At 51.9% G+C, this 15,735-nt stretch overlaps 1 protein-coding gene across 20 annotated transcripts in view; it reads left to right on the forward strand.

The window, feature by feature from the left end:
* NFASC (neurofascin) overlaps window positions 1-15,735 on the forward strand; it is a 97,127-nt gene that overhangs the window by 39,194 nt on the left and 42,198 nt on the right. For 8 of the 20 annotated variants that reach the window (XM_055728140.1, XM_055728138.1, XM_055728143.1 and 5 more), the window contains exons 3-15: window positions 1,753-1,770; window positions 2,779-2,884; window positions 3,081-3,277; window positions 3,639-3,761; window positions 3,960-4,130; window positions 7,066-7,116; window positions 12,170-12,281; window positions 12,951-13,135; window positions 13,522-13,653; window positions 14,064-14,207; window positions 14,601-14,712; window positions 14,811-14,977; window positions 15,548-15,695. In XM_055728140.1, coding sequence (XP_055584115.1) covers window positions 1,753-1,770; window positions 2,779-2,884; window positions 3,081-3,277; window positions 3,639-3,761; window positions 3,960-4,130; window positions 7,066-7,116; window positions 12,170-12,281; window positions 12,951-13,135; window positions 13,522-13,653; window positions 14,064-14,207; window positions 14,601-14,712; window positions 14,811-14,977; window positions 15,548-15,695 — 1,666 coding nt within the window. Of the gene's footprint in view, window positions 1-1,752; window positions 1,771-2,778; window positions 2,885-3,080; window positions 3,278-3,638; window positions 3,762-3,959; window positions 4,131-7,065; window positions 7,117-10,473; window positions 10,781-12,169; window positions 12,282-12,950; window positions 13,136-13,521; window positions 13,654-14,063; window positions 14,208-14,600; window positions 14,713-14,810; window positions 14,978-15,547; window positions 15,696-15,735 lie in introns of those variants that run through there. The other 12 variants (XM_055728141.1, XM_055728145.1, XM_055728151.1 and 9 more) reach the window with 4 other exon arrangements.

A 15,735-nucleotide genomic window follows, 5' to 3' on the forward strand; every position in this document is an offset into this window, starting at 1 on the left:
TGATGTTTCTGCTGAATGGGCATCTTCAGGCTAGCACGTGGGAAATGCATGACTTTTTGAATGCACTTGAGAGGGGGGGGTCGTACTGAGAGCTGCTCAGCCACTGTTCTGGAAACCAGTTTCATAATTTCTTTGTGTCCCAGCTTCCTCCTGTAGTGGCTGTTAATAACAATCAGCCTGTCGCTGCAGGGAATCTCTGCCGACAGTGCAACGCACAGAAATCCTCCAGCGAGCAGTGTGTTAGTGGAAAAAGCACAACTCCCTGCTGGGGTCTAAAAACCCTGCTGAAGTGCCAGGGTTGCTCTTGATAAGAGAAATTTCCAGCCCTGTGGGCTGTTGCTCTGTGGAGTCCTGGGAATGCTGGCCATAGCTGCAGGACCTCAGCTGATCCCTGACAGGGCAGCAAAATGGGAAGGAAAAATTGGAGGCAGTGGCTTTTGGCTGAAATTTGGAAATGACTGAAGAGAAAGGGTGGGAAAGCTCTGATTTGTGGAGGGGAACAAATATTTGTGTTACTTGAAAAACATAGGGCAGGGGTCCCAGACTCTGCTGCATTCCAGATGATAGTGGATGAAATTATCTGTTCCCCTGGAGTCAGCACTGTAACACAACAAGGCACTCTTGTTCCCAGCAATGGGAATTTTATCTGATGCACACAGCTCAGTGATTCCTTCAGGCCTGACTCTGTTAACATCTATAATATTCCAGAAATGCAGGCAGCCGGCATGGATGTAGGGGCCAGTACAGCTGGGGAAAACTGAATGGGTCTGCAAACAGCCGCCTACTGCATTGCTTGTGCTTTGCATCAGGAAAAGAGCAATTTTGCTACTTAAGTGTAATGTGACCTTAGAAAAGTAAGAGAAATGCTGACAGCTGGTGGAGAAATGCTCCAGGCAGCCTGCAGCAGCTCACTGCTTCTCTAGCCTCTCGCTGCTCCCTGTTGCACAGCACCGAGCCGCAGGAGAGCATCGTCCCTTCCAGCACTGGTGGAAAACTGGGATCATAACTAAGAGCATCCTTTTGCAGCTTTGACCAGGTGGTGTGTAAAGAGCCCCAGCTGCTCCAGCTTTGTGCAGGGGCTGATAAACGTGTAAATCGCAGGCTCTGAGTGCACGAGCTCTATCCCCAACATGCCACTAGTTGTGAAAGTCCTCCCTGCTCCATGGAAATCAGCGCCTTCACCCACTGCCGGTGTGTGGGCCCTGCCCCAACCCTAACAAGTTTTCTTCTTTGGATAAAACCCTGCCTACCCCTGTCCTGGGGGCAGGATATGTATCTCTCGCTATGTTACAGGCACCTTCTCTGAGTCTGAGCATCACCTAAACCCTTAGCTGGCTTTTTATCAGGCACGTATTAGCCTCTGACCCAGGGGGATGAATCTGGGAGCGGCTCAGGGTAAGCCTGGCCGTGGGGAAGGGAGGAACACTGCTAACCCCTATGAGTCCTGGACTGCAGGACCACCAGTGCCCGTGGGCTAGTGGTGTGAGTATGCCTGTGTCCTCTTTTGGCCCCCAAACCCCTGATGCACAGGCAGCTGACAGCTAACAGGACCGTTCAGCAGCAGCTTCTCCCACGTGGACAATAAGGAGGTTGATTAGAACATGCTTGAATCATACAATGATTTGCGTGTAGTATCTGCAAGCCCTGCAATAGCCATACACGTTTCTGATTGTGTACGTGATGTATATAGGTTTGTTCTTCAATTAACCTGTTTTCTTCTTTTTCATTATGCTTGCACTTTGGGAATAACAGCAAACATTCAGAGTGAATGTAAGTGTTCCCCTCGCTCTTTGTGCATACGTGTCCATCTCCTGCATGGCCGAAACAAGGCTGGAGGGGTCTGTACCCAGCAGGGGCCGGTGGTGGCTGTCACTTGGCACAGGGTGTGCATGGGGACATCGCTCGCTCCTGTGGCCGGGCTGGCCAGGCTGGGGACAAGCTGCTTCTGTGCAGCCAGGCACGGCTGGGAGAGGTGCAGGAGGTGCTGGAGCAGCTTGGGAGGAGCGCTTGGGCTCTGCCGTCTCCCCAGAGTGGGCACCAGCCTGTCTTTGCAATACAAATGTTCCTGTGGGGGGCTGCTACTGCCAACGCCGCACCTTGGAGGAGAGCGGGCTCCTCTGCCTGGCACAAGCACATGTGCCAAGCTCAGCTCCACATACCGACACGTTCGCAGCATCGCTGGCTCGTGGGGGGAGAGCAAACAGCCTCAGACCTGAGCAGTTTTGTCCCAGGACAGCCGTGGGACCGAGCCCTTCAATTCCAAGTTCAGGACTAGAGCCGGGTCCTACGCTGGCTGCTGGGCTCCTGTGCCCCTTTTCACAAGCTCCGCCCTTCTAAACACAAGTGCTACGCTCCTTTGGGGTAAATCTGGGAGGTTTTGAGCCTCTTTCTTGCACAGGGAGCACCTGTAAGTGCCCTGCTCTCTGGCTTCTGGTCCCAGCTGCAGCCCCTCTCTTTACAGTGCACTGCCAAAATGCTTTTTGGTCCAATTCAAACAACCTGTGGTAGCAGGAAGATGTGACTGTGAAATTTCTTAACGAGCCCAAGTGGAAACAGGGGCTTTCCTGCTACCCAGCTGCTGGTCCGAGGGGTGATGAGCAGCACAGCCCCCCAAAAGCTCATGGTAATTTCCTCAGGTGTTGAAGGGCTTTAAAGCATGAGTTGCGCATCCAGCCTGGGGAAGAAGCTGAAATCCCACCAGGATCTGCTGCAGGACGGCCGGGAGGGGATTCACCCTCTCTGCACAACCCTCCTCATGACTCCTGGTTTGCTTTGCAGTGCCTCAGCCCCCCACGATCACCAAACAGTCCGTGAAGGACTACATCGTCGACCCGAGGGATAACATCTACATTGAATGTGAAGCCAAAGGGAACCCCGTCCCCACGTAAGTGCCTCTGCAGCCCTTGTCATGCTGAAGCTGATGTTCGTTGAAGCTGGCTCTGGAGGAGCTTCCCTCCGGTCGAGCTGTGCCACCTCCACCGTCAGCTAACCCAGCCGGTGGCTTGCACAGCACAGGTAAGGAGCTCGTCGGGTAAAGATGGTCCATGGTTACAAACCCAACCTCTCCCCCGTGCTTGCAGTTTTTCCTGGACGCGGAACGGGAAGTTCTTCAACGTGGCGAAGGACCCCAAGGTTTCCATGCGGCGGCGGTCGGGGACGCTAGTCATTGACTTCCACAGCGGAGGACGGCCGGAGGACTACGAGGGCGAGTACCAGTGCTTTGCTCGGAACGACTATGGCACTGCTCTCTCCAGCAAAATCCACCTCCAGGTTTCCAGTGAGTAACAGCAGCAGCACGGAGCAAGCAGCCAGCAGCCCCTGAGGGAGCAGGGACTGTTTGCACCATATGGGATCTTGTAGAAGAGGCGTGGAGACTATCCAGTGCTCAGACATCTCCACCTGCTTCACCTGTTACCTGTGTCTGGATGTATCCAGCCACAGGACTGAGATGAAGGCATGGGGGTTATGGCTGCAGCTAACAGGGAAATTCTTGGTGTAGATTTAAGGGCGTCTTGCACATGTAGAAATGCAGTTTGCGTTGAGGCTGCTCCATTGAAACCAGGCCAGGTCCAGCGGGAAGAGTTCTGCAAATTTACTGCCCTCCCTGCCTCACGCGGTGCCTTTGCTTCTTATGGCAGAGTCTCCCCTGTGGCCCAAGGAGAAGGTGGATGTGATAGAGGTGGATGAAGGGGCTCCGCTCAGCCTGCAGTGCAACCCGCCACCTGGGCTGCCTTCTCCCGTCATCTTCTGGATGAGCAGCGGTGAGTCGGGGGACCCCCCTTCCCACCTTGGCCCCTGACGGCACTATTTCCATCCCCTGCAGCGTGTTTAGGGTCGCTACTGCTAGTTCAGAGCTTGGAGGCAGCCACACGTGGCTTGGGGCCGGGGTTGGCTTTTCTCCTTCATGCAGCCACCACGGGAGTGTCTGACTTGCTGGGAATGCCTGTTCTCCCCTGCAGCCATGGAGCCCATCCACCAGGACAAGCGCGTCTCCCAGGGCCAGAACGGTGACCTGTACTTCTCGAATGTCATGCTGCAGGATGCCCAGACCGACTACAGCTGCAACGCGCGCTTCCACTTCACCCACACCATCCAGCAGAAAAACCCCTACACCCTCAAGGTGAAAACCAGTAAGTGTCACGGTGATCACTCAGGATGGGTCTCCCCTAGCCTCTCCAGGCAGGTTTTTCCTTCTAGATGCCTTTTTTCTGTCCTTGGCAGCACTGAGACCTACCAGGGAGAAGAGTGGCTCCCTTTATTTTGTTTAGGATAGTACCAGAACCAGTTTGGATAAGGGATGATGGTCCTTGGATGGCTATCCTGGCAGGGAGGGCTGCTGGTTTCCCTCCAGCATCTTGGAGCTTTGCAGCTTCATGGGCTGAGGGTTGCAGAGGTAGCTTGGTGCAGGTATGGCCAAGTCCGTGTGTCTGGGATAAACTGTGAAGCTGTTTATCTGTGGGAAACACAGCACAGATGGGGCATTCCCCTTATCTTTAGGGAAATGTATAATATCAAATGATCTTTCCCTAGTTTGAAAAGCTGGAGATAGCCTTGGTTTGCTCCAGACTCAGGTTTCTGTGCTGGTGCTGCACAGGGGGGCTGAGTGCGTGTCAGCCTGGCACAGCTCAGGATTTACCTACCGACCAGGAGCTGCTGTTGACTCCTTTGCTCTGGGACGTGCTGACACGAGGGCTTTGAGCCTTTGGGGTCTGAGCGTGTACATGTGGGACACGCTCAGGATGGCCAGGATCTCAGCTTCACCATGCAGAGCATCGTCTTGGGGGATAGGAGGAGCACGTGTCTGGCTCTCTCCAGGCACGTGATGAGCCTTTCCACGGGCAGGTCCAGCCTCCAGCAGTCTCTTCTCCAGAAACGAGACTGCTTGAAGGAAGGTGAGTTCCTGATGCTGATGCATTTCATGCCAGCTGGCTGGCAGGGCTGCTGGCAGAGGGGAGCTGAGAAGACGCTGCAGGACACAAGGCTCTTGAGTTGATGCAGGTCCTGCACAGCACGGGGTCTTTTTTGGGGGGATGTGTGTGCAGAGCACCTGCACAGTCAGCAGTCAACACAGAAACAGCATCAATGGGCCCCAGTCATCAGACAGGAGCCATCTCCCGTTCCCAGTAAGGTCCAACTGTGGGGAAGGGGTAGTGTGTGCTGGCGGGTGGAGGGCTGTGTTTTGGGGAGCCGGCTCTGGTGCAAAGCAGGCATGATGTGCTCCTGAATCCCAGCGTTAGGAGCTTAATTTGATCTCACAGCAGCTTAAATTAGAAGTAACGCTATGAAAGCGACCTGAAAGTGATGTGAGAAGCAGACAGGGACTGGAGTGTTTTGCACTTTTATTGTAACAGCTTCTCCTCTGTGCAAAGCGTGAGTGGAGAATCAGCAATACAAATATTATAAAGAGGCTCTTTGCTAATGGTGAAGAATGTGTGTAGGTAATTCATTCTGCATATTGTTTGTTCACAGAGCTGGCCAAACAATGCCAAAAAAGGAGTTCACCTGTTAGGGAAGGACTAAATCCAAAATTAGTGTGAGCTGAAGAAATTCTGGCAAACAAAGATCTGTGGTCATTTGAGCCTCCAAAGGCTCCAGCCTGACATCAAGCTCTAGGGAAAAAAATGTGGAAGAAATCCTGGAAGATTTCTGTGCAGACAGAGACAAGCTCCCCTTCCTGCTACTCTCAGATCCACCACAGCATTTTGCTCCCAGGCTATATAGAATTGGCTTCCAATTTTACTGGACCTTCTCTTTAAGTCTTCCTTCGAAAACACCTGCTGTATTACCAGATGCAAACACCACCCCATCAACCCCCCAGAAGCCCTACTAATTTAAAGAACCGAGGCTCTAATTTCTCATCTGTTATGATATAAAAAAATTCTTTATATCTACAGTGTTCAGAGGAGATGAGCTTGTATTTGTCTCAAGCTGTTCGGTTGTCTCAGCCTTAAGCCATGAGCATTGACTGCCCTTAAAAAATTCACCAGCTGCTGAAAACTCTTGGCATGGGATTGCCTTGGATGTGAGGAGAGACAAATGCAAAGGCTTGAGGCAGCGATGCGCCCCTGCCTCTCCCTGCAGAGAGTTTCTCTGGGGTATCCAGGTTCAGGTAGTAGCTCTTGGGCATCTCAACCCCCTTGCACAGAGACACGGGGTGTGGCTGATGGCTGAAGGCTCAGGGCAACAACTCCCTGGTAGCCAGCAGAGCCTCTCGCCTCTCCTGTTGGGCAGATGATGCTGTAACGCGGCTGTGCCGCGTGCTGGTGGAAGCCAGGGTGTTCTCAGACCCCGAATAGGTGTTTCGGGTAATGGCGTGAGCTGGGGAGGGCAGATCCTCCGGTAGCCGCGGGCCAGGAGGGTGCATCCCCTGGCTCCTTGCAGAGTACGGGTGGCAATTAGCTTCCTCCTTCAAATATAGGTGATGGCTGGTGGTGCTTGTCGATAAACAAGAGCAGCATGCCATTGAAGAGGTGCTATTTTGCATGTAATGCAATCTACTTTAATTACCTTGTAATTAAAAGGGATTTTACAGCAGATTATGCTTTCGGAGCCTAATTATTGTTATGGGTTTTTTTATTATTATTTGTTCATCTTCACCATGCCTTTCTGCATCATTATGCTGCTGCTTAGCTGTGTCCAGCCCGTGCTTTATGCTGAGAAAAAGTAGCTGGAATATGTTTCTTTCATAGTTAAACTGAGAGAAAAAACCATTTTCTTCTCCAATTTGAACTGATTTTTTTTTCTCCAAAGCTATAAATGTCTTTACACCAAAAAGAAAAACACTTTAAGGAAATGTTTGTGATACAGTTGTCATACGTTTAATTGTCTTCCCATCTTGTAGGAGGAAAACAGTCCTCTCTTCCTTTATTCCTCCTTTATTGCTGTGTTGTTTGTCCTGGAAGGCAGCTGTGCTCAGAGTGCTTTTGTTGCCTTGTCCGCATTGCTCTTGTGTTTTGGGAAGTTATTTTGTTTTCTGTTCTCCTTCCCCCCCGCCCCGCCTGTCCCCCCCCAGCCCCCGCACGCTTTGTGGCACTCGATATGCTCACCGTCTTTTGTTTATTGCAGAGAAACCCCATAACGAAACGTCTTTACGAAATCACACTGACATGTACAGTGGTGAGTCAACGCTGGCTTCTGGAGACCTTCATGATTTAACCCCCTTCTGCCTAACCTGACTGATCTCCCGTGCTAACCGGGCAGCGAGCCGCCGCGCTGGCAGCACCGGCTGCCCACGCACCCCTCTGTGTGCCCCTCTCCCCCGCCGTGGGTCGTGCTCCCAACTTTGCAAAAACGGGTGGGACAAAGTGAGCCAAAGAGCGACAAAATCCCCTCCACGTTTTCGTGATTTACAAATTATTGAGTTTTAGGGTAATTAGCACAGAGCCCAGCTGGAGAGGCATTTGGATGAACAGGATCTGGCCCACCTGAAGAAGCCTGCGTGGCCGAGCGAGCTCCAGCTTGCTCCCTCGCTGTAGAGGTGGCTTGTCCTCAGCAAAATGGCTCATGATTTAAAGATAAGACCCACCATCCCTCCTCTCTCTGTCTTCAGCAAAAGCATCTATTGTAGCTGCGGCTAAAGACAGGCAGTGCCTGGGAGAAAAAAACAAAACAAACAAACAAAAAAAAACCCACAAAAAACCCAAACCAAACCAAAAAAAAGAAAAAAAAAAAGAGAAAAAGGGGGGGGGGGGGAGGGGAGAGGAGTATTTAGTTTTCTTGAGAGCTGGGTGCTTTGTTTCTTTGTGGTGAGGTTGTACATGTGTTGGGATGCTTTCACAAGGCTCTTGCCCTTTGTCTGGGCAGGGAGATTACCTCCGCAGCCTGTGTTTGCTGGGAGAAGCCCATCCCAAACTCATAAATTATGCTTCAGACACAAAACCGGGCGTCTCCCCGGGGCACCATCGTTGCCCTGAGAATGGATTGGAAGTGTCACGGATATGATGGGATAATGCGGACAGAGTTGGGCAGCAGCAGGGGTTTGTAAGGGAGCGGGGTGATGGGGCTGTTTGCGGGCGATGCCGAGAGCGCAGGCACTGCCAGGGATGCGAGCGCCTCGCCAAAGACCACCACGGAGTCCCGTTGCCCCAAGGCCGGGCTCTATCATGGGCAGGATTTGCTTTCTGCCCCTCTTGCTGCTTACAGGGATGGGGTTGTGTGGCAGCGGGGTGGGGGCAGCCCTGGCGATACCCCACGCTGGTCCCTGGTGGTGTGCGGCCACGCAATCCTGCTTGGCTTCCCACCCCGAGCCACAGCTTGCTCTGTGCCTTGCACAACCCAGGGTGCGTTTTCTTCTTCCACGGGGACTTTTGGGGACAAGGAGTGGTTTTGCCAGCTGAGAGCAGAAAGAGTTGGCATGTGAGACGAGGAGGATGTGCCAGGCGAGGGCACTGGGTTCAGTGTCCCTGGTGAGAGCCCTCTCGTGCCGGCAGGCAGCCTGAGCATCCCTGCCCCGCTGAGGGAACCGGGGTGTTGGCATCCCAGGAGTAGGAGGTTTCTGAGGATGCTGGGGCAGGCTCAGCAGAGGAACCAGCCTCCCAGGTAGTGCTGGTGGCAGCAAACGGGCTGGGCATACCCTGAAAATAATTACAGAAATGGCTGTGAAAAGGGATTGCCAGCTAAATGAGCTTCAGTGGGAACTGCGTACGCTGTACCATGCCTCAATGAGAGGTGAGCGAGAAGAGATGCTTCTTTGGGCCAGGGACCAAAGAAAAATCCCGTGTGAGCTCTTCTGTAATACAGCTTGCACCTCAGCACTGTAAAGGCTGTTTGCATTTCAAAGAGGATGCCTGCACTCTGGCTGGGCACCACTTCTGTGCGTGCAGCCCTCGACAGCTCAGGAGGGAAAGCCACTGTGGTGGCCTTGGGCTTCTTGATCTCCCACTGCATGTCTTTGTTCAAGAAAAAGGGATGGTTAATAGTCATTCGGTTAGGAAAAGGACATTTTATCTGCACAGTCTCATAGATGTCTCCAGATTTCTATTCATAGGTGCACAGGAGAAACTGCCAGCTATTTGCATATATGGGCTATTTGCACTTAATGTCCCCTGGAATGCTTTATGGGTCCAGTGAATTCAAGTCACCCGCTCACGCCCCTGTGCAAATCTGAGCTCCAACCCAGCAACTTCAAATAGTTAGTGAACTGGTGAAAAAAACCTTATCTGCGCCGCTTTTTCTTTTTGCTAACCCCATGTTTCTTGCTGGAATGGCCTGTCTGGCCGAACGGGCTGCTGGAACTAGCTGCAGCAAAGTGAGGAGTTGGCTCTTGCAAAGCAAAGTGGAGAGCAGGGAAGAGGGACATCAGTCTCCCAAGTATTGTAGGTGTCTGGGAGACTTGGGGCTCTCAGACCCTCTACCTTGGGGTGCTGGTCCCTACGGTACGGGCTCAGCTCCAGAGCTAGCTTGCAGGGGAGCTTGATGGGACAGGCTGGTGGCGTAGGGCAGAGCAGCAGGATGTGGCGGGTCCCCTTCCCTGCCAGTCTGCGATGGATGTCCCCAAGCCTATCCCAGGGACGTGGGACCTTGTGGGATGCTCGTCTCAACCTGTACTTGAGGGCCAAGCTAATCATGGGGGATGCAACCAAGCCCTTGTCCCCCCACGGCTCGTAGTGGGTGCAGCGATTTCTTTGCTGTAAAGTGGAATTGCCTAGGCAAACTGTCCACAATTGCGAAGGGGAAGTGATCTAAAAGGATTAATTTAATATTTTATTAGCAGAAGTTTCTCACCATTTTTTTAAAATGGAAATGAAAGTCTGTTTTGTTCTTTTTTTTTCTTTTCTTTTTTTTTTTTTTTTGGCAAATCTGTGGCATGTATTAAAGCTGGCTAGCTGTGCAGGAGGCGAACACATGGGATGTGTCTGGATGTGCATATTCCTATTATCGCCTTTCAGTAGAAATGCGAGCTGATGTATGATTTTTGAATGCCGTCAGGTGAGGACTGTGGGGAGGGGGAAGTCGGCTGCTCCGGGCTGAGAAGTGGCCGTTTCTGGGATACCTTGTTCACAGCTGAATGGGTCCACTTTCACAGAGGTGGGGATAACAGCAGCCATCTATTGGAAGCAGAGTCTATTTTTGAGCCAAAATAAATAGCCATGGGATTTATTTTTCCAGTTCTGTTCCATCCAAACAGATGAGCGAGACGTTGCTATTCCTCTGACAGCTTCCAGCTGTAGCTGCTGCAAGTTCAGAGCTGGAGCAGTACCCCTTCCTGAGAGAATTTCTGGCTGCTCCCTATTATAAACAGCAAAATATTTATTAGTAGTGCTGTACTAAAAGCTTATCAGCGTTGCTGTGTTGTTGTTAGGTTTATTAAACAAGTGGATAGGATACTAATTTATCTCCCTTATTTTTAATTTTCATCATTAATATACGGCTCGTAAAATTTGGCTTGCGCTGCTGCTTATCTCTTCTAGTTGTGCCCCGGGTTCCCGAGCAAACGGGTTCATTGTGGGAGTGAAAGGTACAGCCTGTTCAAACAGGCTGCGGGCTGTTGGCTAAGAAAAGCCAATATTGGTTTATAAAACAATATCCCATTCTCCTAATCGCATGAGAAAACAGAAGTTTAAGAGTCTGGCTGGAGGTATGGGTGCTGTTGATAAATACAGAGAAATACGATAAATTTAAGCCCAGCCGCTGGCTCTGCCACCCCCCGCAGAGCCCCCAGCATGGGCTGGATGGTTTTAACTGGGAACGAGATCCTCTCCAGAAGCAGGCAAGCAAACAGCAGCGTCTGCCTGCCCGGAGACCTGGCCCTCCAGGATAAAGTCAAGATTTGCCTGCCCTGGTAATCCATTAATCAAATAATTGACTAACTTGCTGATGAGCGCATGTGGACCGGTCACCGGCGGGGGTGTGGGGGCGGAGGGCTGCGTGTGTGTGGCCGTGCTCCTGCAGATGCGGAGCCGTTTCAAAGGCACGGTGTAACTCCTGAGGTTGGGATTTTTTTCCCCTTGTGAGCCTGGTCCCAGGCTTTCCCTACGGCAGGCTGATGGGAACTCCATGAACAGCCACTGCCCTCTCTCCCCTCCTTCTTCCCAGCCCTTTGCCAGAGCTCAGCTGGAGGCTTCCCAAATAGACACCAGCATCCCCAAAAGCCTCGTGGTGCTGGGCATGCCTGGCTGCCTCCCACTCTCCTAGCGAATGGGGTTTTCGGGGCTGCAGGAGAGTCAAGTGTGCACCCCAAGATCCTGCTCCTGCACTGGGGTGGGCTCCCCTTGTGGATATTTGTGGTGACCCTGTGTCCACCCTGGCCATTCTGCCCCCTTTCCTAATCTCATAACCTCTGTCTCTGCTACTGCTGCTTTCAAGCCCATCTCATCCTGTTTTGTCCTCACTGATCTAGATCTAGTTTAATAATTCCACTTATTAGTGGAATTTATTCCATTAATAATTAACTTTTTTCCCCCTACAGAGAGACCTTTGCTGTGTGTATCTGTAGAGAGTTGTCTCGTGTCTTCCCCTGTTTTTTTCCTGTTAAACTTTCCTGTCCAGTCCTGAAATTGGTCATTTTGCTCGTTAAGTTGTTCCTTCCCAAAGGGCACTGTCCTTCCAGGCCCCACAGCTCCTAGTAAGGGTGGGAAACCTCCTTGGTGCTGCTAGGGCCGAGACAGCGCCGGGATGCTCCGTATTTCGGAGATCTCTGTGGCAAAGCAGCTCAGTTGTCTGAGTAAACCTTTCCTGCACCCATTTGTTCCTTTCATCCTTCATTGCATGTTGTGTCCATCAGTATTTCCAAGTCTCACCTGATTTCAGCCCATTTCTTTGTGCTAGAGGCAGGGGTGAGCAGGAAAGGCACTGCCCGGCTGGAGCTGATGCTGTGGAGACTCTCCTGATGCACCATCCCTGTGGCTGAGCTCCCTCTTCCATCCTCTGCTGCTTCTTTACTTCCCTGCCTGCCAAGCATCCTCTCTCTCCCCCTTTTTTTTTTTCCACTTTAAAAAATTACCTTGGGCCCTACTCTGCTTTCCAGGTATATTTCTGGGTGTGAGTTCAGCATCCCAGGCTTGGCTGGGAACTTGACAGCTTCCCCCTGAAAACACCGTGTATTTCTGGCCCCTGTATGTGCCCTTCCTGTTGCTGCGGCAAAGGAGAGTTTAAAAATGCTGTTTTGTTTCTTTTTTTTCTTTCTTTCTTTCTTTCTTTTTTTTTTTTTTCCCTCTCCTGCTGATTTCAGCCCGAGGGATTATGGAAACAACTCCCAGCTTCATGTATCCCTACGGGACCTCAAGCAGTCAGACGGTGCTCAGAGGGGTGGACCTCTTGCTGGAGTGCATTGCATCAGGAGTGTACGTACTGATTCCCGTACCGCTTCCCGTGCCGCTTCCCGGCGGCTGGCGGAGATGGGGAGAGGGTGGTCCCCAGCGCCAGGGCCTGGGACCAAGATACTCAATCACCAGTGGCAATACCTCTGGCTAGGAAAAGGGATCGTTCCCTTCCTTTTAACCGCTATTAACAATACTCTCATAACCTACTTGAAGCGTAAAAGCATGGAGCAAACAGGAAAGCTGAGTTTTGCAGCACTGCCCAGCGAGCAGGTGTCTGGATATTTGCTGTCCAAGGATGATTTCCCACTGCTTTGTGCTTATAGCTATTGGCAAGTCTCCTGGGTGCTGCTCACCACGCTGTATAAACTGCGGGTGAGGACTTTTGTGGTCCATGTGCTGCAGAAGTGTCCTGGGCTCAGGGTGAGGCTTTGGCAGCGCTGCCTGGTGCTGCCTGCACATGCTGCCAGAGCGGCGCCCTGCATCCCCACGCACAGTGCATGAGGTCGACCCTGCTGCTGATCAGCTGGTGATGCTCAGGGTCCTGGGTTTCAGGGGCTATGGTAGGAAGAAAGGTGGCCCAGCAGCTGGCTCAGTCCCTGGGTGTGAGTAGGTGGTTCCAAGTGTGGGATTATCATCTTAGAAGTGATTTTCTTGGTTTGCAAAAGGATTTATCTCCTTCCCTCTCCTTAGACCAGCACCAGACATCATGTGGTACAAGAAAGGAGGAGAGCTCCCTGCAGGCAAAACCAAGCTGGAAAACTTTAACAAGGCTCTTCGTATCTCCAACGTCTCCGAGGAAGACTCTGGGGAATATTTCTGCTTGGCATCAAACAAGATGGGCAGCATCCGCCACACGATCTCGGTGAGAGTGAAGGGTACGTCATCTTTACCTTGCCATCTTTTTTTCCCTTCGCAACCAGCAGCTGTGAGGGGATGTGCACGGGAGGGGATGCTCTGCTCTGTTGAAAGGGGCAGCGGGGGCTGTATCCAGCCGTACCCGCTTCTCATCCAAACTGACCTCAAAGCAGTGTGAGATGTGATCTCAGCTGGTGTAACTCAGCGGAGTTACTAACCGATATAAAAGTTGTGGGTTTGTGTGGCCAAAGAAGGGGGGGAGAGGGCTCCCCACCCCCATAGCACCCAGGGAAGCCCACTGGAAGGGGTGGTGTTTTCATTTAGCTCAGCAGGGAGCAGTGGGAAGGGGATTTGGGAGGAGGTGGTACCGTCACGTTTATAACTGGGGTGTTGGTGTGTTTTAAAGCTGCTCCATACTGGCTGGACGAACCCCAGAACCTCATCCTGGCCCCTGGCGAGGACGGCAGGCTGGTGTGCCGAGCCAATGGGAACCCCAAGCCTGCAATCCAGTGGCTGGTGAACGGCGAACCCATAGAAGGTGAGCAAGGGAGAGTATGTGCCTCCTTTACAACCAAATCCCTGCCGAGGTGCTGGTGGCTGCCCCTGAGAGCCGGAGCTGCTGTCGGGATGCCAGGCACCTCGCCGAGCAGTGTGCGTGGGCTCCAGCACCACAGCACTCACACCACCTGCTCGACTGAGATGAGGCCAGTTGAACCTTTGTAGGTTCTTTGTAGGCTGGGGAGGTCACATAGTCTAGTTTTATCTGGGCGGAGATAGAAAGACATGGAATGATATTTCTTGTCTTATGAATTTTAAGTTAAAATTTAGGCTGGGGAGGTCACATAGTCTAGTTTTATCTGGGCGGAGATGGAAAGATGCGGAATGGTATTTCTTGTCTCGTGAATTTTAAGTTAAAATGGAATTTGAAGAGTGCTCTCTGTTTTGAAGCTTCTCCCCCCAATCCAAGCCGAGAGGTGGCTGGAGACACTATTGTATTCCGAGACACCCAGATCGGCAGCAGTGCCGTGTACCAATGCAACGCGTCCAACGAGCACGGCTACCTTCTCGCCAACGCCTTTGTCAGCGTCCTGGGTAAGTACTTTGGGATGAGGAACACCCTATACTCAAGTTTTCCCTGCAGAAGTTTTCTTTTTGCTTGCCTTTGTTGGGAGCTACTCTGAGGCTCGTGCTTGAGGGTACGTGACCTCTGCAACTGGGCTTTGGAGCAGAAGTCCATTGCCATGGACTTGCAAAGCCGGGGGAGGCTAAGCATAGTTGATGCTATGTAGGCTGATCCATGTAGCGACGCTAGAAAGGGAAGGAGAGACAAGAGGGAGCAGAGAAGCTCTACTGAATCTTGCTGGTGCCAATGGGGAAGGGTGAACAAAGGAAAAGGGAGGGTGGATGAAGAGACTGGGAAGAGTGGTGGAAACTGGACGCTGGTTTCTTTTCTTTCTCCGTGGCTGTGATTTTTGCCCTTTGCAGATGTGCCTCCTCGGATCCTGGCCCCCCGCAATCAGCTCATAAGGGTGATTCAAAACAACAGGACCCGACTCGACTGCCCCTTCTTTGGGTCACCGATCCCCACCCTGCGATGGTAAGAGCTGCGGCACATCCCCTGCCAGCCCGTAGGGGTGGGAAGGGGAGGTTTCCTGCTCTTTCTTCCCTTACAATAGCACTTTGTGGTGTTGTGAGGTTTAAGAACGGCCAGGGGAACACGCTGGATGGAGGAAACTACAAGGCGCACGAGAACGGGAGCTTGGAGATGAACATGGCTCGGAAGGAGGACCAGGGCATCTACACGTGCGTCGCTACCAACATCCTGGGTAAAGCAGAGGCCCAGGTTCGCCTTGAGGTCAAAGGTAGGGCATGAAGGGTTCCAGGTCAGAACAGTCTCTTGGATCTTCTGAAATTTGCAGCAGAAATAATAATTTAGGTTAAGGGAGGGTTGGCTGTGCACTTCTGCAGTCTGTCAGCTGGACAGGCACTAAGTAATTTGGAGCTGGAATCCAGAAAATGGTCGAGATTCCCTTTTAATGTTGGGGAAAAACCAAGGCTGTGGATGTACTGATGCTGCCGAAGGGCTTGGTGTGGATACTAAGCTGTGACACGCCGTAAGCAATGCAAAAAGAAATACAAAATGTTCCTCAGGGTTAACTGATGGCAACAAAACATTTTCTGAATCAAATTTCCACCGGGGCTTTCCCTCTTCAGAAAAACTGATTGCTGACTCGGAAAGCTGCGTGTTTTTTAGAGAGTCAGCATAAATTAATGGCTTGTTAAATTAATTTATTTGCAAGCATTTGTATCGCAGGCTGGCCAAGCACTTGATGTGGATGCATGTCCCTTCTACCTAACACCGCTCTTCCTCGCGTTCCTGAGCTGAGACTCAGAAGTTTGGTGCCTCACGCTTTGTTTCTGACTCGGTGCAGATCCAACCAGGATCGTGAGAGGACCAGAAGACCAAGTGGTGAAGAGGGGCTCCATGCCTCGCCTCCACTGCCGTATAAAGCACGACCCTACGCTGAAACTCACGGTCACCTGGCTGAAAGATGATGCACCCCTCTACATCGGGAACAGGTCTGTGGTTAACAGTTCCATGGCTCTTCTCTCCCAGGAT

Source organism: Falco cherrug, chromosome 16 (assembly GCF_023634085.1).
Source record: "Falco cherrug isolate bFalChe1 chromosome 16, bFalChe1.pri, whole genome shotgun sequence".
In the NCBI taxonomy this organism is placed as follows: Eukaryota; Metazoa; Chordata; class Aves; order Falconiformes; family Falconidae; genus Falco; species Falco cherrug.